Source organism: Hirundo rustica, chromosome 11 (genome assembly GCF_015227805.2).
Source record: "Hirundo rustica isolate bHirRus1 chromosome 11, bHirRus1.pri.v3, whole genome shotgun sequence".
In the NCBI taxonomy this organism is placed as follows: domain Eukaryota; kingdom Metazoa; phylum Chordata; class Aves; order Passeriformes; family Hirundinidae; genus Hirundo; species Hirundo rustica.
This window is the reverse complement of record NC_053460.1, coordinates 1121956-1149697: the sequence shown is the minus strand read 5'-3', so window position 1 is coordinate 1149697 and position 27742 is coordinate 1121956. Positions and strand designations below refer to the sequence as shown.

The 27742-nt window shown below is 50.5% G+C and overlaps 1 protein-coding gene across 1 annotated transcript; it reads left to right on the top strand.

The window, feature by feature from the left end:
- The first annotated feature begins 762 nt into the window (after nt 1–762).
- On the top strand, nt 763–27667 carry SPG7 (SPG7 matrix AAA peptidase subunit, paraplegin). Its single transcript, XM_040075122.2, has 17 exons — nt 763–890; nt 2287–2389; nt 2860–2949; nt 6473–6723; nt 7300–7439; nt 9235–9337; nt 10796–10921; nt 11212–11374; nt 12094–12267; nt 16165–16289; nt 17506–17608; nt 18574–18684; nt 22361–22476; nt 23772–23928; nt 24466–24629; nt 25312–25389; nt 27001–27667. The coding sequence occupies exons 1-17, from the start codon at nt 774–776 to the stop codon at nt 27208–27210; spliced, it is 2331 nt and encodes a 776-aa protein (XP_039931056.1). The 5' UTR covers nt 763–773; the 3' UTR covers nt 27211–27667.
- Nucleotides 27668–27742: the final 75 nt, after the last annotated feature.

The following is a 27742-nucleotide window of genomic DNA, read 5'->3' as shown; positions in this document are numbered from 1 at the left end:
AAAAGCTGTTTTCTACCAGAGCTCATTCCTACCTCAGGCTGTCAGAAGGGGAACCTTCCTCAGCAGCAGCTGCACAGGGAGGGAGCCGGTCTCTTTCTGCTGAATCTGAGACTGCAGAGGTTGTTCGTTCTTTTCTCAGGCATTACAATTACATGGGATTAGGAGGGATAAAATCCAGAGCCGGGCTGGTTGTGTGCTCACACCACCAGGCCCCAGTATCAGGCTCCCCCAGTGGTGGCTGCAGCCCTCGATCCTTGCAGGGACCCTCTCGCCCCTCCCAGGTGTTTGTTCTCCTGCCTAAATAATTTGGGACCAGGCCAAGACCGGGCCGGGCCCTGGCCAGGCTGGAGAGCCCAGAGAAGGCCGGGCTGGTGGGGTAACCGTCTGTTCCAGGAGACGTGACCGGGCCGGCCCTAGCCTGGGGCTCGCCTGCAGCGCAGAGCCCGCCCGAGGAGCGGCGGGAGGGGAGGGGAGGGGAGGGGCCGGCCCGGGGGCTCCGTGGCCGGGCCTCGCCCGGGGCCTCAGGCCGTGCCGGACCGTTACCGCGGTAACGGCGCGACCCTTCCCGCCGGCCCCCGCGCGCCGCCGCCGCCATCTTGAGGCCTGGCAGCGCTGTGCGCGCCCCCGTTTCCAAGATGGCCGCCGGGCCCTCACCGGGCACTTCCGGCCGTGCTGAGGCCGCGGCTCTGCTAACGGCGGAGCCGCCGCGGCCCGGCCCGGGCCCGTCCCGCCGCCGCGGCCTCTGAGGCCTCCGGGGAGCGGGAGCGGCGGACATGGCGCTGCTGCTGCGGATGGGGCTCCTCCGCGGCCGCTGCGCCTTTTGGCGGCCGCCCGCAGCCGCCTGGGCCCGGCCCCGCGGCTGTGCCCTCGGTGGGGTTCGTGGCCTGCAGGTAATGGGGCGGTGGTGGAGCCTTACCGAGCGCTGGGGGCACCGGGAGAGGAGAAGGACGAGGGAGAGAGGCGTTCGGGCTGCTCGGGAGGGACCTGTGGTTGTGCCGTCCCTAAAGTCCGTTGTGTCAGCGCTGTTGGGCACTGACTTGGGAAACACCGTGGAAATAATGGAATTATTTGAGTGGGAAGGGACCTTAAAGCTTCTTTTATTCTAATCCCCTGCCATGGGCAGGGACACCTTCCTCTAGCCCAGGTTGCACCAAGCTCCAATGTCCGTCCTGGCCTGGGACACTGCCAGGAATCCAGGGGCAGCCACAGCTTCTGTGGGCACCCTGTGCCAGGGCCTGCCCACCCTCACAGAGGATTCCTTCCCAATATCCCATCCATCCCTGCCCTCCGGCAGTGGAAGCCATTCCCTGTGTCCTGTCACTCCATGCCTTGCCTCAAGTCCCTCTCCAGCTCTCTTGGAGTCTCTTTAGGCACTGAAAGGTCACAGTTAGGTCACCCCAAAGCCCCTTTTCTCCAGGCTGTGCAATTCCAATTCTCCCAGCCTTTTCTTGTATGAGAGGTGCTCCATCCCTTTCATCAGCTTTGTAGCCCCCTCTGGATTTAGGATTTTTCTGTGGTGTAAGTAGGAGGTGGAGGGAGAATGATGTGGGACATTGTTTCGTGCCAGGTTTTTCTGGGTTCAGTATAAATTTAAGCTGTTCTGATACAGAGAGCATCAATTCTTAGATTGCCGTCTTAGGCCATCACAAGCTGGAAAAAAGAGGAGAAATAGAAAAATGAGCGAAGGGTTTCAGCCTGCTCAGTGTCCTTGACTAGTTTAGAAACTGGAGCCTGTGCTGTGGAGGGGAGACAGGGAATTACATTGGAGAGGGGGCTGGACTTGTCTTCAATGAGACAATTAACAGTGGTAGTTTAGATGTTGTGAAATTGCACTGAAGTGTCAATATCCACTGCAGGATTCCTGTGGAGTTACCTCAGGGACAGAGCTGCATTGGCCTTGCTCTTGTGCAGGAAGGTTAAAAGTCCTTAAAATTTCCTTTAAATTTTTTGTTGTTGTTGTTAAAAGACTACTTTTTCCTACGGTAGGGAATCATTATATTCCTTGGGCTGATTTCCAGCATGCCTTTAGAACAGAAAAACAGACACAGGTAGGAAAAAGATGAGATATTAAGTGTTTTGAACATAAGTTGCCTATTTCTACTTCTGCTTTCTTTGCTCTGGGTTGTAAACATTTCCAAAGTCATGTGGGAAGTGCCCAATCAGGAATCCCATCCAGGACTCCCAGCATTTCCCTATTCAGGAATTTGAGTCACAGGGAGGCACAGAAAGCTTGAGCAGCCACATTGTTTTTTCAGTCATCTTGTTTTTCTTTCTCTCCTGTTTCAGAGCCTCCTGGCACCAACACTTTCCCTACCACGTCAAGGCCTCGGTGGAGTCCTGACAAAACAGCACGTAATCCGGGATCCAGTCAGACTTTGGAATCTCCTGGGTGAGTCCCAAGGAGCAAGAAGGGAAAAGGTCTGATTTTATAAGAGAATTGACCTTTCCTCTGCATTCCTGAAAGTGCAGCAGAGGTGTTCTGTTCCTGGATGTGGGAGGGGAGGTGTTTGCAGGGATCCAGGTTTGTGTTTGGTGACAGGAATGAGCAGTGGCACCTTCCCATGAGGAGCTCAGGGGATTAAAGAAGTACTGGAGTCGTTAGACTTTATGTTTGTAGCCTTTTTTGGCTTTTATTGGAGTATCCCCCACCATTCCTGAGAAACCTGGTTTAATTCCATTACCTATACTTCCTTCAATGAGCATTTTCAATCCCAGGTATGAGGCTGTTCCTAACTGGCCGCACCAGTGTTAGCAGTGGCCGTACCTTGGGAATTGTGTCCGTGTTTCAATACTAAAGAAATGTCTCCAAATTATTTCCCTTGTGCCATCAAACAACCTCTGACCTCTGCTTGCCTGCAGGTAGCACCTCCTGGTTTGCTACATCCAGCTCTCGGGGGAGCAGCCAGAAGAATGGAGGATTCAAGAAGAAATCTCCACAGGAGGAAGATGGTATGTGTGTGCCAAAAATTCTGGGATTTACTGAAGCACAGGGAGGGGCATGCAGGGAGGAGGATCCACCTTCGTGCTTCCCCCTGTACAAACCTGGGCTAAGTGCAAGTTTGAAGGAATATTTTGTTTAGATGATTGACTGGAAGATAAAAGATCACAGAAATCCTGGGGTGACTTGGGTTGGAAGCACCTTAAAGCCCACCCAGTCCCACCCCTGCCATGGCAGGGACACCTTCCACTGTCCCAGGCTGCTCCAAGCCCTGTCCAGCCTGGCCTTGGGCACTGCCAGGGATCCAGGGTCAGCCACAGCTTCTCTGGGCACCTGTGCCAGGCCTGCCACCCTCCCAGGGAAGGATTTCCCCTAATATCTAATCAGGGGATGAAAGATCATGAAAGTGACTCTCTTTCTGGGCCACGTTGCTTCCTGTGCAAATCTCTCCATTGCTCTTTGCCTTGGCGTTGCCCCTTTATGAAGGACAGTAATGTTACCTGGGTTTTGGTTGGGAGGTTTTGTTGTAGAGCATTTTGACTTAATAAACTTGTATTAACTAAACCCAGTCATTTCAACTGGATTTGGTTTTATTTTTTTATATTTCATTTACCTTCAGTGTGGATGGGTCCCTACTTCTAGTGAATCACAGTACTCAGATATAAATTCCTTAAAGAGCTTTCAGCTGTGTTACTAGTTTTTTGTGGTTTTTCTTTTTTAAATTGGTATTTCTAGATACTGGGGTTTTTTTCCATGTCTTATTCTCTTAAGCTCCAGGCAGGTAAAGAATTTTTTGAAAATGAGTTTTATCTCCCTAAAAACCTGTGAATCACAGAGTGGCTTGGGTTGGAAGGGACCATAAAATCATCCAGCCCTCTGTCGTGCCTCCAGAACTTTGTACTGCAAGTTGGGAGGCATTTAATGTCATTACAGACTGTAACATAATTTTATAATTTATTTTCTAAACTTTTACCTGGGTGTCATCAAATGGTGAGAGCACTTGGCTTTTGCTTTGTTGTGCTTAATAATTGGATCTTCTCGGACTTTTTTGCTTTTGAAGTCCGAGGTCAGCTGCTGCTGACAGCCTGACTGGTGTCACTGCAGCATCCTTAGGGCCAGAGCAATGGCTTTTCCTTGCTGATTTAGCTGGGGTGAAGCGTTCAGTGGGGTGTGAGTGCAGGTATCAGAGTCCTCGGGATGGAAGCTGGAGCGTGGGATTGGGGCGCGTGGTGTGCGAGGCCAGGGGATGAGTGAGCACAGCACCTGGAAGTGCCGTAGCTGTTCACATCAGTAACCAGCAGCACGCTGTGTTCCCTGGCCTCTCCTCCTGTGATTAATGGACAGCCTGGCTTTGGGAGGGGGATTGCTGCCCCGTGTCTCCAGGGGAACACTTGTCTCTGCTGTAATTATTACAAAGAACTCTTCGAACTGTCACCGCAGCCCTTGCAAAGATTTTAATCAGAGAGTTCACATTTAGGGTTAATGGCAAATCATTGCTTGGTGGAGACTCAAAAGCTGGAAGTATTCCCACAGCTGCTGCTTGCAAGTGTCACATCCAGTCCCTGGGACTTGTTTCCTGAGTGCTGTGGGGTGGCTTGTGGTGCAGTGTGGATGTTGTGCTGTACAGTCACGCTTTACCGCAGCCGAGAAATAGAATGGTTTTGTCCTTAATTAAACACAGACTAGAGGAAAGCTTAGTGTTGCCGTGAAGCTTTCTAGAAATGGAGTTCTCTCCTGAAATTATTCAGCTGCAGGTTAAAGGTCCCAGAAAGATCTAATTCCTGGAAATGGGAGAAGTTGTGTCAGGATGTCTAATGGGCAGCTTTCCCCTGGGTGATGCGATCACGCCCCTGATTGTGCGTGTTTAGAGCAGGTTATGGAGGCCTCCACTCGGTCCGAGATGAAACAGGGGAAAGTGCTCTAGCAGGAGTTGACTCTGACACGTCCAAGGAACTTGCACAGCCATAGGTGGACTTCTCCTGTCAGGATGCACTTTTCTGAAGTAGTTTCTTTTTCTCTGTAAAATCTTTTTATTTAGAACCTGCTCAGCTTTTCAGGATGTTGCGCAGACCAAAGTCTTCTATCACGTATTTTAATTTTCCCTGTTAAGACTGTAGTGGATGTCCTCCTGCAGCCTTGGGATGAATTTCTCAGTCCTAACAAAGCTGGATGCAGCAGATAACACTTGGTGAGGGGATGGCAGCAGAGAACAAAGCGGATGGGCTGGACGTGGAGCCTGAGCTTGTCACGGCCCTCTGAAATGATGACTTCTCTGCCAAGCTGCATTGTTTCTATTTAGGAACAAGCCTTTCCTGTTCAGCTTGGAAGCAGTGAAAAATGAGGCTGTGCCTCTGAAGGACAGAAGACTTTTTTTAGCAGCTGCCTGGGTCATATGTTTGTCCCTGGGTTTTGTTGCAGCGTGCGTAGGGCCTAATTGGTGGCCGGTGATAAATGCTGGTGTCAGGACATTTGTTATGAATTTGCAAATAAATCAAATCTGGGCTGCAGCACTGGTGCACTAGAGCCCAGTGGCACAGAATGAATTTATTTCTGGGTGTAGAAGGGTATTTATCTGTGCTGTGGTGCTGTTGCTCTTAAATTGTATATCAAGAGCAAGTGTTAAATTATATATTGGGAACACTCACATGTGACTGGAAGGAGGAGGGGATATTTGTTGTCATTTGAACAGCTCAGACGCTGGCCAGCAGCTGACATTGAACTGTGCTGTGACAGTCCTTTACAGCCCACGGAATTGTAAATTTGCCTGTGCGGTGCAAAAAGAAAAAGTGTTGTGAGACTGGAAAAATATTTGATGGCAAATAGTTGAAGTAAAATATCCCTTTTCCATGTGTCATTACTTCAGTATGGCTATAGCACAATAAAAGTGTGGGAAAACACATCCAGCATAGGAATCCCTCTTGGATACAGATCCTTAATGTGGGCAAGTTATCAAACCCTCTGAAACATGAGGTGAGTTGTATGGGAGAAAATCCTGGGAATTTGGTTAAGGCAGATGGATTTGCAGTGTATTTGTGTTCTGTGCTACATCCCGTTCTCTGCAAATGCAGGTATTTACTGAGGTAGCAGAAGCATTGCTGGAGTTGTGGTGCAGGTGCCAGGAGATCAGAGCTCACCTGGAAACAATAATGTGCTGTGGGATTTACCAGGGACTCTGGGATTACTCCTAGTATTTTCTACTGTGGAACCATGTTGTATAAAGCGGGTTACAGCCATTCTGCAGTTTGATTTTTTAGCAGCAAGGGTCCTATGGCTTTTTCTGACCTCTGTCCACATGGGGCCAGGCAAGAAAGTGTCTCAATTTAGCCTAGAAAGATATCTGGGGGGATTTTAGTGGGTTTGGTGCACTAGGACCATGAAGCCCAGTCCTTCAGGGGAAACCAAACATGCAGCACAAACCACCCCCAAAAGTACCGTTGTGGTAATCTTTGCCGTTTAATTATCTCTTCTTTGGATCAGAAAACTCCACAACTACACACTAATCGCTTTTCCTCTGGTATCTTTTTTTTTCTAAAGAGGAAGAGAAACGCAGGAGAAGGGAGAATCAGATGCACCTGGAACGTTTGCGGGCGCTGCTGATCCTCACCGTCATCGTGCTGATGCTTCGCTTCATGATCAGCGAGAACAGGGAAGGGACCAACATCTCCTGGAACTACTTTGTGAACGAGATGCTGGCCAAGGGGGAGGTGCAGAGGATCGAGGTGGTGCCTGAGAGTGACATTGTGGAGATTTATCTGCACCCGGGTGGAACTCCGCATGGGCAAGTTGTGAGTGACTCCCTACAGCTGTGAATGAGCTTAGATAATGGTGCTGAAAGTGACCGGGTTTTTACTGGTCAGTAAAACTCCAGCTGGTGAATTTGCTCTACTTTTCTTTCTTGCATTTGAAGCTCAGGGGGCTTCAAGCAACTGAAAACTAAGACTTCCAATTTGAATTGTAAAAGTAATGAATATTGGCCTGGGGAAAAAAATCTTTTGTCTGTCTAAAAAGCTGGAGAAACTCCGTTTTCTTCTATCAGCACAGTCTGATATGGGAGAAGGTGTCCAGGAGATTGTAGACTCTCATGACTGGATTTTGTTTCAAGAGTTTTCTCCTGTTTGGATTTCAGTCATGAGTGTTCTGTCAAACTCCATCAGCCTTTTTTCCTAAGACCAGATGGTTCCTAAATTCACTCGGAGCCCTGGTGTCAGTCATCTGCTCCCAGATTCATTGATGCCGGATTAAAGGGTGCAGCATGAGGCGAATTTTTACCTGACGTGTCCATGCTGTGCCCCTCTGCTCCTTGCAGATATTGATACTTAATAAATAACATTTCCGTGCTGCTGTGGCTTGCCTGTCCCCAGAACGTGACCCTGCTGTACACCATGCGCGTGGCAAACATCGACAAATTCGAAGAGAAGCTCAGAGCTGTGGAGGATGAGCTGAATATTGATGAGAAAGACAGAATCCCCATTTCCTACAAACACCCTGGCTTTTATGGAAAGTATGATATAAATTTGTCCTTACTGTTGCTCTAGTATTGGTGACAGCACCCTTTGCTTGGAAAAACAGTGACTTACAGCTAAATGTTACAGAAAAGTGAGCTTGGATTTGGAGCACTGAATGAATGTTTCTGAAAGATAAGGTGCTTTAGATGTACATTAATGTTTGAAAAGTGAGGGTCCTAAGAATTCTGTAATTGCAACATGCAGCAGGCCAAAATGTTTTGGGTCAGGGTCACTGGGTTCTTGCTCAGCTGAGCACTTTTTGTTCTCATAATCAGCTATCCAAGTGCAGAGTGTGATAGAAATCTTGGCAACAAGTGGTGTTGCAGCCTGGGCTGTGGAGAAGGCTGGGGATGCACTAAGCCTTCCTTCCTCATTATAATGCTTTGATTTTCCCACTAGAGGTGGCCAGTGTGTGAAATTCCTCCTCCCAGACACCTTGCAAAAATGTGAAGTTTGTGTACTAGTGGATACCTGGGCTGGATTTCATCCTCTCATCAACATTTGGATGTTTTTACTATGTAGTTGAATATACAAAGATAAGCTTTTGTAACTAATCATGCAGTATGAGACCTTCAGTTCAAATTCAGAACATGCCAATTTTTTCAGACTTATGTGTAACAGGAAGAGAGGACTGAACAGACAATTCAGCCCCCAGTGCAAGCTGTTTCCCCTGCTCCTCAAAAGAGACTTTAAGCAAATTTTTAAGAGCTGTGATGGGGTGTTAAGTCTCTCAGAAGACCTGATGAATGATGGAGGATTTGGTCTCAGTCTGGAATTTGAGCCTGTGAGGTGCAGAGCCTTTGCAGCTTGGGCTCGGCTTGCTCCACGCTGTGGGTGCTCGGGGTGTTTCAGAATTAATCCTGTTTGCACAGCAGACAAACTGAAGGTGACTTTCAGGTTTCAGTGTTGCCTTTGCATCTCTCACTGAGCAGAGGCAAATGCAGCTGAGTATAGAGCTCCTGCTGCTCCCTTGCTTCAGTAAATCATCCCTCTGTGAGGGGTGGAACACACGCTTCTGGTGTAAAGATAAGCACAAAAGTGTGGTGAGGCTGGGTGGTTCCTCAGGCATGGGGAGCAGAACAAGGGCCCGCCAATCTCAGCCTGTCATCTAGCGTAGGATCATTTTTCCTGCTTCTTGGAGCATCCTTTGTTTAGAGCTCACAGGGCATTTGTCCTCAGCATGTTTCTCCTGTAAGTGTGTCAGACCTGGAGTGTCATCTCGGCTCCCCATCTCCCTTCTAATGCAGTGGGTGTTCCAAAGGAGCCAGAAAACTGACAGTGTTGGTGCTGGAGCACTTTTTTCTGGCGTAAAGGACTCCTGAGAGATTCGATAGAGGAGGATCAAGCAGTCTCTTAATGGGAGCCCCACAGCGGGATTTCTGCCAGGATTAGGAGAGTCGGAATCCCTATTGTTACCAGACACTGTCCTCTGCACTGAGCTCCCTTTGGATGCACTGCCAGCCCCCGTGGATTCTGCTCCGGGTGTGATCTCAGTGCCTGGAGGTCCTGCTTGTTTTAGAAGCAGAAATGCCTCTGAAGTGGATGGTGAGGTCGAATTTCTTCCACAGCTGTAGGCAATGTTTGCCAATGTCCTCTGCTTAACTTCTCAGGTTATGTAATGGTTGGGGTTTGGGGTTTTATATATCTGTACAAAGTACCTGTGACAGTTCCATTTTCTTAATCGTGTCTGCTCTTTTGTAGCCTAAGTGTCCTTTAAAAGTGTCCATGTTGGGTAACATTGACCAGGTTGTGGCTGAATGCTGCAGTCTGTACTCGTCTTTGTCCTTTCAGTGATGTCCTTTCCCTGATAGTGACACTGGTGGCCGTGTCCATGCTGTGGAGCATCTTCCGCCTCTTCAGGGTGGCGAGCAGGGCCGGAGGCTTCAACGCCTTTGTGAGTAGCCTGGGTTTTGAGCATGTTTTGCAGCCTGTGGGGAATCTTGGCTTCTGTCTCCTCCCCTTTTCCCAGCAAAATCAGTGCAGGATGAGGATGAACTGGTGCCAAGGACTCTCCAGTTTTGTCACACCTCGCATCCCGTGCTGATCATCTCCCTGGCTGGTACCTTAGCTGGCCTTAGCAGAGGTCCTTTCCCTTCCCAATGGCAGGAAGGGCTGAGCTCAGGGAATTTCAGTCCAGTTCGCTGTTTTCAAAGCTTGCTAATGAGCTGCAGCTGCAGATGGTGTTTTTCACTGGGCCCTGCCAACATGCCTCCCATACAGCCAGAAGTAGGAATTGCTGCTTTCTGCAAAATGAGTTCTCAATTTATAAAATATGTTCAGATTCTGGAGTTCATTATGTGTTGGCCTGTTCTGCTCCTGCCGCATGCCTCGCTTGCAACACCAGGCAAACCTCCTCCTCCTCCCCTCTCCCACCCTGGCCTGGATCAGCTGATGAAACTGTAGGGATCAGCCCGCGGTGCTCTGTCCCTGACCGCAGGGACTGGGCATGAAAACACAGTGAATTCAGTCCCTTGTTGGATTTCCCACTCAGTCTCCTCCGCAGTTCTCTTTTGGCTTTGAGATTCTCTTTGAACAAAAGGATGCAGCTGCTCAGAGAAAAAGAATATTTTAAAGAATTGTTGAGTAATGAGGCCTTGAGGACTAGATTGTGTCCTTGCTGAAGTGGGGACAGCCAGGCCCTGAGTTTAACTCTTCCTTTGGATGTTTTTGAGACCTCAGAAGCCATAAACTTTCTTCTGAAAGAAAAAACCTCCTGAGTAGCTGCTTTGAGTAGAACACACTGAGCAGTTATGAGTGGGATGTTTAACTGAATTCTTGTTTTGACTCTTGTTGTGGCTTCGCATGCATCAGAAGATGGAAACATGGTGGCTGTTCAGTTTGAGAATCTGTAGTTTTGGCCTGGGGTGTTTCCAGCAGAAAGCAGCAGCAGCATCAAAGACTGTGCAAAGTGTCTGTGCTTTCACAAGCATTGGCGATTATTTACCACTGGCAGTTACTTGCCATCAACACATATTCCTCAGAACTGTGCCTGTCCCATGTGTATTAAGGATCAGAGTATTTAGAAATCAGGGAGGAGATCCCAAATTAGGTTTTTGACATCTGCATGTTTTTAATACTCATCCCTGCCTGTTCTGCATGGAGTTTGGATTGTGTTGGGACTATTACTGCAAGTTTATACTGTCTCTTCCCAACATGTGGATAAATACAGTTTGAGTCAACCATCCATCTGGGAACTTTCTCCAGAACACAATCCGTGAAACACCAGTGCTTTGGTGGGGACTTTAGTGGTGTTTGATGGGGACAGCTGGGCTGGCTCCCAAAATGTAGCAAACAGCCTTTCCAGACTGGTGCCTTGTCCAAAGTTGTTTGGTCCTTGTGCTGCCTTCCGCAGAACCAGCTGAAGATGGCTCGTTTCACCATTGTGGATGGGAAATCTGGGAAAGGGATCGGCTTCAAGGATGTAGCAGGAATGCACGAGGCGAAAATGGAAGTCAAGGAATTTGTGGACTATTTAAAGGTAGGTAAAAGTAGAACAAAACAAATGTTTGCTGCCTGCCTTCTGAGATAGAGGAGTGACCTGGGGAGTGGGGGGCGCTCTGATCTTCATCCTTTGTGGTTCTGGGCAGCCTCTCTTGAAACACGCTCAGTATGTCCAGTTCCACAGTGGGAATGCGGATGGAGCTGCTCCCGTTGGCAGCTCAGGGTTGCCCAGGCTGAAAACATTCTCAGGAAGCTCTGGGAAGCCCCAGTGCGGCGCAGCTGCTTGGTGTGAGCCGTGGCTCTGACCGAGCTGTGTTGTCCTTGCAGAATCCCGATCGCTACCTCCAGCTCGGGGCCAAAGTGCCCAAGGGTGCCTTGTTGCTGGGCCCACCAGGCTGTGGGAAGACTTTGCTGGCCAAGGCCGTGGCTACAGAGGCCCAGGTGCCGTTTTTGGCCATGGCAGGCTCCGAGTTCGTGGAGGTGATTGGAGGTGAGGCGCTCCGAGGAACGGGGGGAGCTCTCTTTGTTGTGGAGTTGGAGGGGGCTGGCTGAGCTTCCTGCAAGGGACAGGGCCTGGCATGAGGAGGATGAGTTGGATACTTAGACTGAAGATATAAAAGGTTTTCAGTGATGCAGTTCCTTAATTATGTAGTATCTGAAGTGCATTTCTGGTTGCTGCTTTCTGACAGAGCGCAGCTGTGGTCCTTCACCTGCAAGCATCCTCTCTGGCTTCCCTGTACCTATTATTAAAGCCCTTGACTGAGGCTTCCTTCCTTGTATGGAAATGCAGATGGGGAAAGTAGGGCTGCTCTGTGCCTTGGGATTTCCATCCTTCTCCTTTTCTTCCTTCCTCACAGACCTCTTGAGACCCAACAAGGGTCAGTATGCAGGAAAATGTTGGATATTTCTGCTCTGAGCTGTGGGAGGAACAGGAGGCTATGTTGGGAGCTGGGAGCAAAGCTCCTCTTGCAGCAGCTGTAGGAGTCCCTGCAGGTTTTAGGAGCCCAGTTAAACCCAGCTCCAGGACACACTAAGCCTAAGGACTAAACACGAGTTCTGGGGCTGTTTCTTTGTGCCCGGAGTGTTGAGAGAGGAACTGTCACATTCAGAGGGTTTGTCAGGCGTCTCATAGAGGGCCAGAAATACTGCTCTCCAGCTTTGCTAACAGTTTTAGGTAGCAGGCTCCCTGTTTGTTCCCTTTCCCTGCAGGCCTGGGAGCCGCTCGTGTCCGGAGCCTGTTCCGGGAAGCGCAGGCTCGCGCTCCCTGCATCGTCTATATCGATGAGATCGATGCCGTGGGCAAGAAGCGCTCCACCAACGTGTCTGGCTTTGCCAATGCCGAGGAGGAGCAGACCCTAAACCAGCTGCTGGTGGAAATGGACGGTCAGTGTTTCTCTCTGCCCTTATCTCCTCAGAGGTCCAGCTGTTGGCCTGTTCGTCTTTGTCCTGCTTGAACTTGCCTGGCCTCTCCAATGTTCTCTTGCTGAAGTCTGAGCCCAGGTACCCCATCACCAGTCCCCAAATGTAGTAAACTTTAACGCCCTGGAGTTTCAGTCCGTTACATATTGTTGGATACTTGCTGTATCCAGTCTGAGACAGGAGTGGTTTAAAGCCTGTCAGAGTTTAGAGTTCAGTTGTCATAAAGGGACAGAAGTCATGCAATAAATCAATTCTCCTGTCCATTGCCTTACATTTGTGTTGTCTGCTTGACCACAGGCTCTCTGAGATGAGGGAGATAAGCTTTGCAAACAAGTCCTGGTTTGAGGCCACACTTGTGTTTGGTTTCTGGCTGTTGTGCACCTGGAATTGACCCTTTGCTCAGACACTTTTCACACAAAGAGTGGTCCTTGGCAGTCCTTAGTCCTGTCTCTGTCCAAGCCTGCAGCACTGACCCAGCTTGCAATATTTCTGTTGCTAAATCTCACTATTGCAGGGTCAGGAATAACCAACTACCTGCCCATCAGGGAGTGTTTGTTTCACTTTTCCCTTCAGTGTAACTGTGACTCATAGTTAGACTGCCGTGTTGCCTCATCACACTCTTCATATGAAAAATTAAAAGCCATCGTGCACTAAAAGCATCCCCAGATCCAGGTTCCAGGTGCTGGCTCTGTACTGAGTATTTCCAGTGAAGTGGATGATCTTGACAGGAAAGGCCAGTGGTAACACAGCCCAGCAGTCCTGGCTTGGGTGGGTCCTTTTCTCTCCTGACAGTTGTAGGGTGAACTGGCTTCTGAATTAAATGGAAGCCTGCATGTCTGTTCAGGAATATGCAGTAAGTACATTCCACATCTCTGTCCTAAAAACGAAAATGTCTGATTTCCATCAGTCTGTAAAAATTACATGTGGTTTCCAGAGTGTTTTCCTGGTGAGTCTCAATGCAGAAATGAGGGTTCAGCTCAACTGGAGAGTGAGTTTGGAAGGTAAATATTATCCTCAGTGTGTACTTTATAGTCCCTTGTTTGCAGTGTGCTGCCTGGTTTATTTTTAAATCTATATTATCTCATTCTTTATTCGTGTCTCGCACAGATCATGTACAAAGCCCTTCATTTTGCTCAGTGCTTTATCAAACACACGCTAAAAAAAAAACAGTCCAAGGAGTTGACAGTGTCAAACAGGAGACAGCTGGCAAGGATGTCAGCCTGGTGCTGGGAACATGGGATCAGCAGGGATCCTGGCACGTGTCACTGGAGGGTTACCTAACGGAGTGTGTCGCCTAAAACAGCGCTGATGTGCCACGTGCAGCACAGCAAAACAGTTCCCAGGTTGATGGTGAATAACCTGTGTAAGAGGGGGGCAGTTCGCCCCAGGCGTGGTGAGTGTTTGTGAGGAAGCCTTGAGATGGAAGGTTGAGAGCTCTGGTTGAGCTTAAATTGAGGGCTGAAGGCAAGACAACATCATAGACCCGAGCTGGGTATTAATTGGAGAAAAAAACATCATGCACAAAAGCAGATCAGTGAGTCATCACTGATTGTTGGATTTCTGTGATTGAATGAGATTCCTTGGGAAGGGAGGTGGAGGAAGGGAGGATCAGAGCTGTGCGGGCTGCAGGGGATGAGGGCACCGTGAGCTGCATGGGGTGAGTACAGGCTGGGGCTCACGCTGATGTGAACATTTTGGAGAAATCAGAGGGCTCTTCCCTCAGCAGCCTCGGGTTCCTTCCCTCTGACAGTTTGCTGTGAGCTGGGGAAGCACTGGGATGTGGTGGGAGCAGGGGAGGCGCCGGAGGGAGCCTCTCTACAAAAGCTGTTTGTGAGAGCAGAGTGAGTGACGCACAAACCCCGGCTCTGTCGGAGCAGGTGCCTGCTTTGAATAGTGAATCCTCCCTCTCAAACCACAGACAAGCGGAAGAGGAATGTGACCCAAATCTCTCCTCTGTTCTGGATGCTTTGAGAGGAGCTTTGGCAGTCCTGGGCTGAGCCGGGGTTTGTGAATGGAAATGCAGGATAGCTTTTGGTAGCAGCTCTTCACCTGGAGCCCTCAGACAAGTCCTGAGCTGTGCCATGTGCAGCCCTGAGGCTTCCTTCGGGAAAGGGCCCCCTTGCAGTGCCACTGTTCCCAGGAGATGGCTGGAGGGTGACCCAGTGTAACCCTGCAGGTGAGATGCCCACCAAGCAGTGTGCTCCTCAGTGGTGATCTCTTTTTCCCTTTCCTTTCTGGAGTGGTTCATTCCTTGCAGGAGCTCTTCAGGCTGCATTTTCAGAGCTGTCTCTCATTTGTTGACGTGATGAGGTGTTGTTTTTGTAGCCTGTTCCTTTGGCTGAGCTTTGCCTGTGACATGCCAGGTGGTGTTGCATTAAGCAAGTGGGGCAGAAGCTGTTGTGAGGAGGATGCTCTCAGTGTTTCTGGTTTTTCATTTGTTCTAATAGTCAGACCTATTTTAAGAGAGTCTTCCCAGCTGCAAGGCAGATAATGCACTGTGCCATCTAATCCTGCCATTCCTGGAGTGCCTGCCAGTCTCTGCTTGTTTATCCCACTCCAGAGTGCAGCGTGGTACACGCCTGAAGGATGCTCGGCTTCATCCTCTCTGGCAGCTTATTTAGGCAGGAGCCTGCAGAGAGGGAGCACCAGGTCTGCTGCAGCACAGGCTGGCACAGCCAGTCCCCTGCCTCACCTGGAACCTTGATCTGTGCTGAGCTCTCGCACGCTGACACATTTGGCAGCTCTTCTGCTGGAGCCGAGAGCTGAAACTGGCCCGGCTTACGTGCACGGAGCCGCCTCTCCGCAGCGTGGGACTTGGCAGGGGGAAGCACATGGGACTGTAGTGTCCTTTGCCTGGGAAGGCTGCTGCGTGCCAGGGCTGGGGAGTGTGCTGGGAGCAGGTGACTCATGCCCAGGGGCCTGCAGGCACCTGGAGGAATGCAATAAATACCTGGGAGCTCTGGCTCCCCACCCAGGCAGCGCAAAGTCTGCCTCTCTTTGCCCTCCTGCAGCTGCCAGTGCCCTGCCTTCCCTTCCCCAGGAAATCCTGTCTGCCTTTGATGTCTCCATTGGGGCTGCTCTCAGGCAGCCTGTAAATCCCAACGCTCCCTTCACCTTGAGGACCTGAGACAGAACCTGCTCTGACTGGCTTGGCCAAATTCTGTGCTGACAATCAGTGCAGAGCTCTTGGGTTGTGTTTCGTGTCTGGTGTGGGTTCTGCAGGACTGGTCTGTGCAGGGCCCTGCACGGTGCCTGTAAGAGGTGAGTGAGGAGACAAAGAACAGCTCGTGCTGTAACATGGCCATGGCTGGATGGCAAAGCTGTCCTCTCTCTGCACCAACCTGAGCAGCTCAGAGGAAAGCCTGTTCCTCCTCTGGTGGCCTGTCTGTGACTGAATGCTGAAAGTAAATAAAAACTCAAAGGGCTTTCCATGGAAATTTGTGGGAAAGGATGTTTCAGCTAGGAAATGCTGCTTGTACAATCTGGAGCTAAAGGCTCAGGAATTGACTTATCCTGGGGGTGAGAAGGCACCTGTGAATTCATCAAAAGAGATTTTGTTCTGGGATCTAGTTGGAGCAATTTCCAAGTGTGGAAATAGGAAGGAGAAGAAGAAGTCTTAAGCCAAGACTTACTAAGTAAATGAAAAGGGGACTTCAGAGTATCCGTGATAACCAAGGACTGGCCTGGGTGACCTGGGAAGTTCCTTCCTGACTTTGCTCCAAGCTGCAGGGACCACTCAGCCTTGAAGGGTGCTGTGGACACCCTCTGGCGCTGTGTGAAGCTGTGTGCTTCAGCCCACTGTGTGCCTGCAGTGCAGTCTGAGGTGGGGAAAGCCTCCTCCTCTGGTCTTGTTCTTGTCAGGAATGGGGACCACGGATCACGTCATAGTGCTGGCTTCCACCAACCGCGCCGATGTCCTGGACAACGCTCTGATGAGACCTGGGAGGCTGGACAGGCACATCTTTATTGATCTCCCAACACTCCAGGTATGTTCCACCAGCTTCCTTGGCTCTCCTGTGACTGAGGTGTCCCAGTCCCTGCTGGTCTCGCTGGCCTGGCAAAGCTGAGCTTGGAGGGGATGGAGTTGTTGAGCCTCTGTGTGCCTTTGTTCTTGTTTCTGTGCTCTGAATTGAGGAGTTGTGGTGCTAATGCAGTGGCTGGTTCCTCTGAAGGGACAGCTCACTGGTCTGGAGGTCTCTGCTCTGGTAGAGCCCTGGCAGTGAATTCTTCTGTGAGGTTCCCTTTGCCTTGCAGATGCAGAGCTATGTTTGTGTCTTCTGTTCAGGAAATTGGGAAGCACCTAATTGGCAATTGGCTGGTGTGAGAGCTTAAATTGTCACGTGCCTTGAGCACTATTTATTCTGTAGGTTTATTGCCCTCCCTATCCTTATAAGGCTCCTCATTTTCCTTTAGGCAGCCTGTTAAGTGACTTTCTCCTTCTGAATGCTTTTTAAATCCATTTACAAGAGTCTTCCATGTCCGCTGTGTTGACATTTGTAGCAGAGTTCTGGGAATAGGCTCAGCTGCAGTGAGGATCTGTGTGCTGTGCCAGCACAGGCTCTTCCTCTCCCATCTGTGCTTCACTGTCCTCCGCAGAGTTTTCAGTGAAAATACCTTAAATGCCTGATAGAATCTGGCCCCGGAAGCACGAACCGTGCAGCTGCCCTGAAGGAGGAAGGGGAAAAACCCTGGCAACTGAGCCCATTGTTTGAGTCAGGATCTCCTGGACCAGCTGAATGAGTCACTGGTGGCTGCTCGCCAGCAGCATCTCACCCCCACCTCCATCTGGGAAATGGACGCAGGCTGAGGAGCTGCTGGATGGGCTTTGCAGTTTGTGGTTTGTGCAGGAGCAGGTCGAGGCAGTCAGAGCTCCTTCCTTCGAGAGCTTTTATGGTGGGGGAGAAGTTAGGACAGATCAGAGTGAGAGTGAGGAGGGGAGAGTGACCCTGAGAGAGAAAGCCGTGACTCAGGGAGAGCCTCGTGCATCTGTTGGGAATTTGAGAGCTGTGTGTTTATCAGGGCCGCTGGAGCTCTGGAACGCTGCAAGGAGAGCCCTGCCCTCTGCTGGCACTGTCGCTGTCCCCTCTGCTGGCACTGTCGCTGTTCCCTCTGCCGGCAGTGCCACCACGCTGCTCCCTGCCATGGACAGCAGGGCCCCGTGGTGACCCCTGGCTGGGCTCAGGTGCTGGGTGTTCTTTACAGGAGAGGAAGGAGATCTTTGAGCACCACCTGAAGGGCCTCAAGCTGATCCAGGACGGCAGTTTCTACTCGCAGCACCTGGCAGAGCTGACCCCAGGATTCAGTGGTATGATCTTGTCCTATGCTCCTGCTCCATTTGGGCCGGAGCTCCTGGGTGCTGCGGGTCTAACAGGGAGTTTGGGGCAAAAAGAGCTTTTTTTTCTCCATTTCCGTGGCAAATAGAAAAAAAATTGTGGGAATCTGACCAGCCCTCTGGTGAGCTTTGATGAGCAGCTATTCATTACTATTTTCAGTCTTTCGAAATTTGTTGGACCAGCAGGGTGGGGAGGTAGGGAAAACACACTTTTACAATGCCCAGGTGCCTAATTCCTAAGAGAAGGAAACAGTCATGCTCCTCTCAGAGCTGTTGAGGATGAGGTGCTGCGCTTCAGAGGAGAGATTGTTAAATTGATTTATGTTACCAGGAAAGCAATGGAAGGGATGTGTAGGAATTATTTTGCTGAGCAGAGTAGAAATTGGACAGCTCTGCCTGGCTCCTGCATCAAGCTTGCTTCCAGGGTGGGTCCCTGGGAGCTTGAAACAGTGCTGAGCAAGGGGCTCCAGAGTTCCTGTTTATGTGGAGTTCCTGGAATATCCTTTCTGGGTTTCCCCTCTCCCAGGCCCCAGCACGCTGCCTCTCCGTGACTGCTCTCAGCAGCCCCCCGCCACCATCACCCACCCACACAAACTGGGAACAGATGTTCCTTCTCTTCTCTCCGAGGTGGAGCAGAGCAGCAGGCTGTGCCAGCCCGCTGCCCACACCATCCCTGTCCCTGGGAGCCAGCCTTGGCCTCAGCCTGCTCCTGGATTGCTGAGCTCTGTGTGGTATCAGCATTCCCTGCCAAAGCAGTTGTATTATTCAAATCCAACATCAACACCATGGACTGGGCTTGTTCTCTGTTCCCAAGGAACAAAAAGCACAGACTGTTTGACTTCCTTAGGTCCTTCTCCAGATTTATTTGTGCCCATTCCTCCTCTGAGTTCTCTGCCCTATTCAGACCCAGTGTAACTTTTGTGAACTCGTGTCTGCAGGAGCTGACATAGCAAATATCTGCAATGAAGCTGCTCTTCACGCTGCCAGGGAAGGGCACAAATCCATCGATACCTCCAACTTCGAGTATGCTGTGGAAAGAGTCATTGCAGGTGAGGGATGCAGCCGTTCCATGGAATTATAGACTGGTTTGGATTGGCAGAGACCTTAAAGCACATCCAGTGCCACCCCTGCCGTGGCAGGGGCACCTTTCACTGTGCCAGGCTGCTCCAAGCCCTGTCCAGCCTGGCCTTGGGCACTGCCAGGGATCCAGGGGCAGCCGCAGCTGCTCTGGGCAGCCTGTGCCAGTGCAGCAGCATTTCTTGATGTTGCCTCAGGGGTCTGTTCTGCTCAGGTGAGGGGGTTACATCCCAGGAAGATGAGTCCAGACTGTGCTCTGGCCTGAAGGTCTTCAATAACAGTCGCAGAAAGTTTTCTGAAAAAGACCCTAAATGGCTCCATCTTCCTGAATCTTCAGCAGTCTGAACCCATAGTTCAGGGAGAATGGCCACTGGGAAAATAATGGGAGAATTCAAATCTGTGTGGCTTTTTCAGTTTGGGAGTGTTGTGGGTTGGTTGTTTTTTCTAAACAAGAAAAGTCACAATATCTCTGAATTTTTCTTGCTGCTCTGGACACCTGCTACATAAACATCAATAGCAAATAGCCTCTGCATCCTCACCAGCAAGAAATTGGAGATTTTTCTTTCTGCCCTCCAAGCCCGGGCTTTGATGAATTGGCAGAATAAACTGCAAGACAGTAGAGCACTGTTCTCCCTCTGAGAACATCCTGTGGCCTTTCCCTGCTGCTTGTGCCATTGCCAGGAGAGGAACCTCTGGAGATTTCCCTGCAGCAGTGTATTGTAGGGAGGGGAAAAGAGTTCCCAGACCTCTTGACCTCACCTGAGGGATTTGAATCTGGTGGGTTTCGGGCTGAGCTGCCCTGGAGCCAAGCTGTGGATTTCATAATCAGACACTGAAGTGCCTCCAGGCTCCATTCCCAGCGGGAGCCCAGGCACACAGACTGGCACTCTGTGCCTTTTTAGTGGAACAGGATGTTTGTACTGGGTCAGTTACTTCCTGGTCCTGGAATTAAGTCCTGAGTGCTTCCTTTATCAGAAAATGCTTAGAGAATTCCTCATTTAAAAGAAGATATTTGAGAAAATTCTTCACAGCTTCACCTGTTGCAGAGAAAAAAAAAGAAAACACCGACCTTTGGAGTGCTTTGGTTAAGAACACAAATCCCAAACTGTACTCAAGAGGCCCCAGGAGTGGACAACTGTAGTTGTAACACAGAAATTCTCATCTGCTGCAGCAAAGATCACAGAATCCTGGACTGGTTTGGGTGGGAAGGGACTTTAAAGTCTGTATTCCAACCCCTGCCCTGGGCAGAGGCACCTTCCAGTATCCCAGGGTGCTTCAAGCCCCATCCAACCTGGCCTTGGACACTTCCAGGGATCCAGGGGCAGCCACAGCTTCTCTGGGCAACCCCTGCCAGAGCCTCCCCACCCTCACAAGGGAAGACTTTTTTCCCTGATATTCCAACTAAAGCTCCTCTTTTTCAGTTTGAAGCCGTTCCCCTTGTCCTGGAGCCACAGGCTCTTGTAAAGGTGTGCTCTGCTTTCCCATCTGCAGGGCCACAGGCACCAGACTTGTAGGGACTCTCTTGGCTTTTCTTTCTGAGCCTTGTCTCAGTTCCCCAGACTGGGAAGATAAAGCAAAAAGCAAGGAAGGCTGTAGGGGCTGGCAGCAGAAGGGATCTCTGGGATCCATGTGGAGGGGCATTGCAGGACATGAGCTCTGGCAGTTCAGGCTGCCTGGCCTCACTCAGGCTCTGGTGTGTGTAGGAGTCCACGGGGTCTTTTTGTTGCTTAATCAGATTCTCTCATACTAGCAGGACCGGCTATTTTTTGTAGACAGAGTCTTACAGACCCCAAACAACCCCCCAGGCCCCTGTATTAAATGTCCCCTTTCCATGTCATAGGAATGCTTCTGGGTTTCACAATCCAGAGGGCATTTCAGTTCCTATAAAAGCTTTTCTTGAAAGAAAGAAGATATTACTGTGCTTTCCATTAGGAGCTTCTGGTTTTAATAAGAGTGGGGTGGAATCAAAAGGGAGCTCTGCAAGTCCAGAGGCCCTGTCAGCCTTAAAGCTTTGTGTTGCTGTAAGGGAGGAACAAGAACTCTCTGTGGTAGTTCCCATTGTGTTTTTAGTTTGGGAACAGAAAGCAGTCAGTCAGGTCTCCTGAGAGCGAGGGAAGAAACCTGCTGAGCACACAGAGGCTTTTAGGGCTTGCCTTTAGAAGATGGAGCCTATTTTCTTGGTGGGGTTTGTGGAAAGCCAGCAGAGATGCACCAGAGTTCTTTCCTGGGTGGCTTGTGTCATGAACGTGATAACTACAGGCTTTCAGGGGATTTCCATGCCTGGAGATTACATAGGAAAAGAAAGAATCTTGGTAGGCACACTGTGTGCCATTGTGAAGAGCACAGTCCCTCCCTCGCTGGGCTGACAGGGATTTTTTAAGTGTAGGTGTGTGTGTGTGTATATATATATATACACACAAACTTTTATAGAGAATAGATACATCCTCCTGTGGAAATAGCCATACAGGGCCGTGTTCACACACTGCTGAGGGCAGGGTAAGGGACTGACTGATGGAAATCAAAGCAGTTGCAATTAATCTGCTGTTCCATCGTGCCTGGCAGGGCACAGCAGTTTGCAGGGTTCCTGAGCAGTAATTTTACAAGATCTGCCACACTAATTTTGTTGTTTCCTTGTTTAATAAAGCCCTTGACTTTGTTTAAAAATTCATGTTAATAGAATGTTGTTTTCCAAGACATGAAGCAAGCTCGGTGCAGTATTGGTTCTGACTGGCTGCTCTCCCCACTGCTGCTCTGGGCTCTGGCCTGCAAATCCTGGGACCTTTTTGTCTCCAACATTCTCAGCTGTAATGAGTGCCTGACACACCATGTGCTATGTACTTATTTTTCCTATGTGCTAGAAGTTTTACTTCCATTCACCTTTTTTTTTTTTTTTTTTTTAAAGTCCTTTTTGGGCTTGCTCTGCTGAGTTGGAAAATAGATACTTCCAAAAATCACCTTTCTGGAGGAAGGGTTAAATGTGAGTTATGGCTTCATTTGCTGGTTTTCAGGAACCAGGGAATAAGCTCATACAGACCATGCAGTGTGTAATCAGAGACATTTCCAGGCTCTGGAGAGGGATTGCTATATCTACTCCTGGACTTTAGCTGATTTGAACACCCTTAATGCGCAGTTTTCTCAACTGGGACCTTGTCTACATGATTCAACATCTCTCTCGTTCTGCCTAAGGGACTGAAAAAGGCAAAATGAGTGTGAGACTCTAGCTAGTCTCATTTTGGATTCTGTTGTTTGGGGGTTTTATGTGTTGTTTTCAGATTTTTTCCACAAAAAAACCCTCCAAAAACACAAGAGTAAGCTGACTTTTTACAGATCCAACCCTGGGAACAAGGTTCTTGAGCTGTGATCAAATCAAATGTCAGATTATTTGTCTAATGATGAAGTCTGTTGTGAGGAGAAAGGGGGAAGTTTTCTGCCAGGGTTTTCAAACACTTCCAGGCATAGATTACTTCCACCTCAGGGTCAGGGAGAAGCTTTTCCAAACATTTTAGTTAAAGGGGTTTTGCTGCTTCCCCCTCTCCAGAGTGCAGCGCAACAAGTTCAGCCACGGGCTGTGCACTGGGCTGGACCAGGTTATGCCCCTCTGGTTGCACCTGTTGATAACTTATCAAGCCCTGGTCTGTGTTCCCACAGGCACTGCCAAAAGAAGTAAGATCTTGTCACCAGAAGAGAGGAAGGTGGTGGCGTTCCACGAATCCGGGCACGCGCTGGTCGGGTGGCTGCTGGAGCACACCGAGGCCGTCATGAAGGTACCTCCACTGCCAGGGAGGGGAGCCCCGAGGGCTTCCCTGGCCAGGATTGCTTTGTGGTACTTGTGTGCAGTTCTGCTCAGCTCTGTGAGCTGTGCTGCTGCAGCAAAATACGTGGAAAATACAGAATCACAGGATCATTTTCCTTGAAATGGACCTTTGAGGTCGTCGAGTCCAGCTACTCGGCACTGCCAAGCCCACTACTAAACTAGGAGAGGTTCAGGCTGGATATTAGGAGTAAATTCTTCACTGAAAGGTTGGTTAAGCATGGGAACAGGTTCTCCAGGGAGGTGGTGGAGTCACAGTCCGTGGAAATGTTCAAAAACAAGCGGACGTGGCACTTCACGTATGGTTCAGTGGGCTGGTGGGATCTGGTCGAAGGTTGGACTCGATGGTCTTGGAGGACATTTCCAACCTTAATGATTCTGTGATTATATAAACCCTGTCCCTAATTTATGCTGTAGAGAAATCCATTATTAGGCTCCATTGATGATAGTGCTGGTGCAAAGCTGATTAACCAGCTATAGGAGAAGCCTTGCAATTAAAAATTAGAAGCAACTGAGTCTCCTGGTGCTGCTGCTCAGTCATGCACTTCCAGGCTGCTCCGTGTGTGCACACATCCAAATGTGATCCCTTTCCCAGCACGTTGCAGCCAGCGAAGCCACGGCAGGAGTTGCTGTGATACTGATGAAAGGATGTGTTTTCCAGGCTGGGAGGTTGTCTGCCCGAAGCCCTTCTCTGCAGGGAAAGGCCTCTCTGGCACCCGGGGATGTGATCCGTGCACTTCTCCTCCAAAGCCAGGACACTGGGGGGAGGTGGGGAGTGAAATGACAAGGGTGACAGCTCCTTGGCCCCTTACCAGTGGCACATTCACTCTGAATGACCCATTGTGTAAGCAGAACTGGTGTTAATTACTCTCGTTAAGTGCGTGGGGAAAATGGCTGTTATTTTTCTGAAGGCTTCTGTCTTTCTGCAGGTAGTCTCAGGGATTCTTGGGGCAGAATCAGTGATCTCTGTGTGGTCCAAACACTCCAAAGTAACTCCTAAATTTCAGGATTTCTGTGACTTGCTGTTAAGGATAGTTTCCTGAGCAGGAAGCGTGTGAGTGAAGGCAGAGCCCTCAGTGCAGCAATGAGAACACACTGCTGTTCCTTGGCCGTGTCTCTGTAGGCCAAACTGCCCATGGCTATGGCCAAACTTCACTGGGAATGCAGAGGCATCTTCCTGCCCTCCCTGTGCTGCTGGAGGGAGAGCTCTGCAGCTCTGTGAGCTGAGCGAGCTGCCCTGTGTTGCAGGTGTCCATAGCCCCTCGGACAAACGCGGCGCTGGGATTCGCACAGATCCTGCCCCGGGAGCAGTACCTGTTCACCAAGGAGCAGCTGCTGGAGAGGATGTGTATGGCCCTGGGGGGGAGAGTGGCCGAGGCCATCACCTTTAACAAGGTCACCACAGGTGAGGAGCCAGAGCCTGGCGTGGGCAGGTGGAAGTGCAAGGGGGATTGAGCAAGGGACAGAGGTTTCCTGTGCTGGAAATGTCACATGGTGTGTTCTGACACTTGTAAGCATGGAGGACTCAGGGTGGTATTGTCACTGTGTTGTCTCAGACTTGTCCCAAAACCTAAGGCCACAGTTGCAAGTACTGGTGAAGCTTTTGAGAAGGCCTAGAAATTTTTTTGCTGTTTCCAACTAGTTAAATCCATATAGGATCACGGAATGGTTTGGGTTGGAAGGGCCCTTAAAGCCCATCTCATTTCCTCTGTTGCCATGGGTAGAGACACCATGGGCAGTGGCAGGTGAGGACTCAGCTGAGCTGGCCACAGCAGGGCCACTCTGTCACTCCTGGGACCTGCAGGAAGGTTCTTCAGTGGGCTGAGTGTTCACCCCCGTGGGCTGCACTGCGTCCTCTGCTCTCTCCACTGGTAGGATGTGTTTGTGCAGGATGTGCTGAGAGCTGACCAGCGGTGTGTGTGTGTGTGTGTTTCCTGGCCAGGAGCACAGGATGACCTGAAGAAGGTGACCAAGATTGCCTACTCCATGGTGAAGCAGTACGGGATGGTGCCCAGCATCGGGCAGATCTCCTTCCCAGACCCGGAGAGTGCCGCTGGCATCGGCCGGCGCCCCTTCAGCCAGGGCCTGCAGCAAATGATGGACCACGTAAGGCCAGCCTGGAATAGGGCTTCTTTCTGTTCTTTGCTTTCTGCAGTTCACTGAAAAACGGTTTACACACAAACAATTTGCATTTTGCTGTTGGCCAGTGAGTGGGCACTTGTCTGTTCCATGGCTGTGTCAGGGCTGCGCAGTGAGGCAGCAGGAATGGGCAGAATCACACCTGGCTCTGAGTTCAGCCCAGGAGCCTGTGCTGTGCAGAATTCTGTGTCTTAACGTCACAGCTGTACAGTGTAGATGTGTGCACGTCCTAACCAAAACGATGGTCAGACTGACTGCAAATCAGCCTGTTTTGACAGGAAATTTGGCTTCGTTGCTGAAAAAACACATTGCTTTAGTTCAAAATTCAAAAAGCTGGAAACAAAAAAGCTCTGTTTCAGAAGCACCATGGCTGTGCGTCCCTGGGATTTGTGCTGAGCTGCACCTTTAGCTCCTGGACAGCCTTAATCTGCATTTCCCATTGAGCTGTGCTAGGGCAAGACTTCTCTGCCCCATATCACCAGCACTCCTTGGGCCTTTTTCCAAGCAGTTTATCCGTAGTTTCTGTTGATGGGAACCACATTCTGCCTGGCTCAGCTTGCAGATTCCATCCCTTAGTGCTCTCTTTGTTTAGCCACACATTGTGTTTGTTGCCACCTACACCCCAACTCCCTCTTCTCATTTCTTCAAGGAAGCCAAAACCTTGGTGGCTCAGGCTTACAGGCGCACAGAAAAGCTCCTGCTGGAGAACCGGGACAAGCTGCAAACAGTGAGTTGGATTGTGTGGGGGTTTGTTGGTTGGTTTGGGTGTTTATAACTGGTGGTTTTGCTGCTTTCTGTGCTCTGCAGCTCAGCTGCTGCAGTGTTGTCTCTCTCCTAGAAAGTCTTGTAGTGGGAGTGTTGGGAAGCAGTGACTGTTTACTCTGTATCCCCCGGATTCGGAGCAGGCACGGGAGGAATGTGTGTGCCTTTCCCAGCAGTGAGTAGTCTGCCTCCTCACACCAGCTGGTGTTTGCAGGGTAGAGGAGGAGGAGTGCTCTGTGGAAATGATCAAAGCTGGAATTTGTGTCCTTCACCTGCACTTCTCTGCTTGCCTCTTGGCAGTGCAATTTTCTGGAGAGCTGACAGTGACTGTTTTTTGGGGAGTAATCAGTAATCAGGTGGACAGTGTCTGGCTTTGGTGCAGGGATATGGTGCCTGTCACCTTGGCTGATGGGAGCTGGTTCCTGCTTTCTGACTTCAGGCAATTTTCACCTCCTTAATGGCTTACACCAAGGAATCCTTGTTGCAGAGATAGTGCTTTGCCTGCTCCCTTTTGTGTCCTATCTGTCCCGATCCAGCTGCACACCCTGGCATGTCCCCACCTGTGCCAGGAGCTCTGTGCCCAGTGCTGAGCCAAGCTTGGGTCACAGCACCCTCTGTATCTCCTTGACTTCCCTTCAGAATTCCAGTCCGTGACTTCCGAAATGACCAGGAGTCAACTTAATGTCGCCTGTTTTGCAAATCAAGCAATTCTTTTCCTTAAATCCTCTCCTTAAACAAACAAGAAGGACGACAGCAACCCCTTCAGCTAGGCAGTGTCAGGCCTCCAGTGTGTGATAAGGACAGAGCTGGGACCCGCTGCTGTCCCTGGGACAGTGCCCTGGCAGCTCTGGAGCAGGGATCCTCAGGGGTGTCTCTGCAGGCTCCTCTGTCCTGCTGCTGCCATGTAACAGCAGCCAGATGTTTGCTAAAGGCTCAGCACAGAAAAACTTTAAAGTGCAGCCAAAGTACCTCCAGAGTCAGTGTTTCAGTTGCCAGGCCAGCGTGTCACATCTCCGCAGCAGGACAGAGCAGTTCCACACTGGACAGCCACCTGCTGCTCCAGAGGGGTGGTGCTGCTGCCAGAGGGGCTGGAGAATTCCACTCTTCTGGAGAGGAACTTGTGCTGACCTCCAGCCCCTTCCTGCAGGAACAGGCAGCTCTTTGTTAGTGCTCTGTGTGCAGGGAAGGCTCTGGGTCTGCCAGAGCTCTCCGTGCTGCTGCTTTGGCTCTTGGGCAGGGTCACAGGTGCAGTGACAGTGGCAGGAGGGACACTTCTCTCATTGTTCCTGGAGCTCTTGTTCCAAATCATTCCCAAGAGCTTGCTTTGTTGCCTGCAGTAACATTGTGTGTTCCTGGCCAAACGTGCCCTTGGGAACAGTGCTGGGGCCTGGAGAATTTGGTCTTGGCTCCAGTAGCTTCAGAATGACCCCATGGGTGGCACAGCTGGGGGCTGCTCTTGGTGGGCTGCAGGTGCAGAGGCCTGAGTTGAGCTGACAGTTCAGACCAGCTCAGAGAAGCAGTTCTCTGCTCTTTCTGCAGGCTCCATCCCTCATTTTGCCTCCTTGCTCTTTTCCAGCTGTCCAATGCCCTCCTGGAGAAGGAAGTGATCAATTACGACGACATCGAAGCGCTGATCGGGCCCCCGCCCCACGGGCCCAAGAAGATGATTGCTCCTCAGAGCTGGCTGCAGGCAGAGAGGGACAAGCAGGACACCAGGGAGGAGGAGACACCTCCCCAGCCACCAAACCAAGAGGAGGAGGAGGAGCCACGCCTGAGACCGGTGTGAACCCACTCCCATGTGGAATGGGAGGGCTCCGGAGGCTTCTTTGGGACACAGACCCTTTGCCTTCTCAGCTCCAGAAACAAAGATGCTGAGCAGGGAATTGCTGGGCTGCTGCTGCTGCTACCCCAAAATTAAAGGATGGCTACATTGGTTCTTTGAGCTGTATCCTGCAGGAAGGGGAATTCCTCAGGATTTCAGAACTGATTCCTAGCAGGGTGGTGGTGGTGATTAGGAGTTGGGTAAGTCTGATCTGCTGTAGGTTTCTTGTACACTGGAGCAGGGAACGTATTCCAGTGGGTGGAAGATCCCATGTAAGCCGCTTGTGGCTGTGCTCTGTGCCGTGGCAGGAGGGCAGGGCTGTGCCCTCAGCATGGGGACACCCCTGTGGGGCTGAGCTCTTGTGTAACCTTTGAGCACAACACGCAAACAGCCCTGGCTGGAATAAACTGCCCACAACGTGCTGCTGTGTGTGTACAATGTGTCGGGCTCCGGGGGTGTTTTGGCACACATGAAGCTCATTAGAGCTGTGGAGTGG

What these genes read in the sequence shown, in the direction of transcription:
- SPG7 (XM_040075122.2), top strand. Translation starts at nt 774, where the DNA reads ATGGCGCTGCTGCTGCGGATGGGGCTCCTCCGCGGCCGCTGCGCCTTT. An exon ending in GCTGACCCCAGGATTCAGTG is followed by an intron (nt 17,609 to 18,573) that starts GTATGATCTTGT and finishes TCGTGTCTGCAG; the next exon opens with GAGCTGACATAGCAAATATC. An exon ending in CTTTAACAAGGTCACCACAG is followed by an intron (nt 23,929 to 24,465) that starts GTGAGGAGCCAG and finishes TTTCCTGGCCAG; the next exon opens with GAGCACAGGATGACCTGAAG.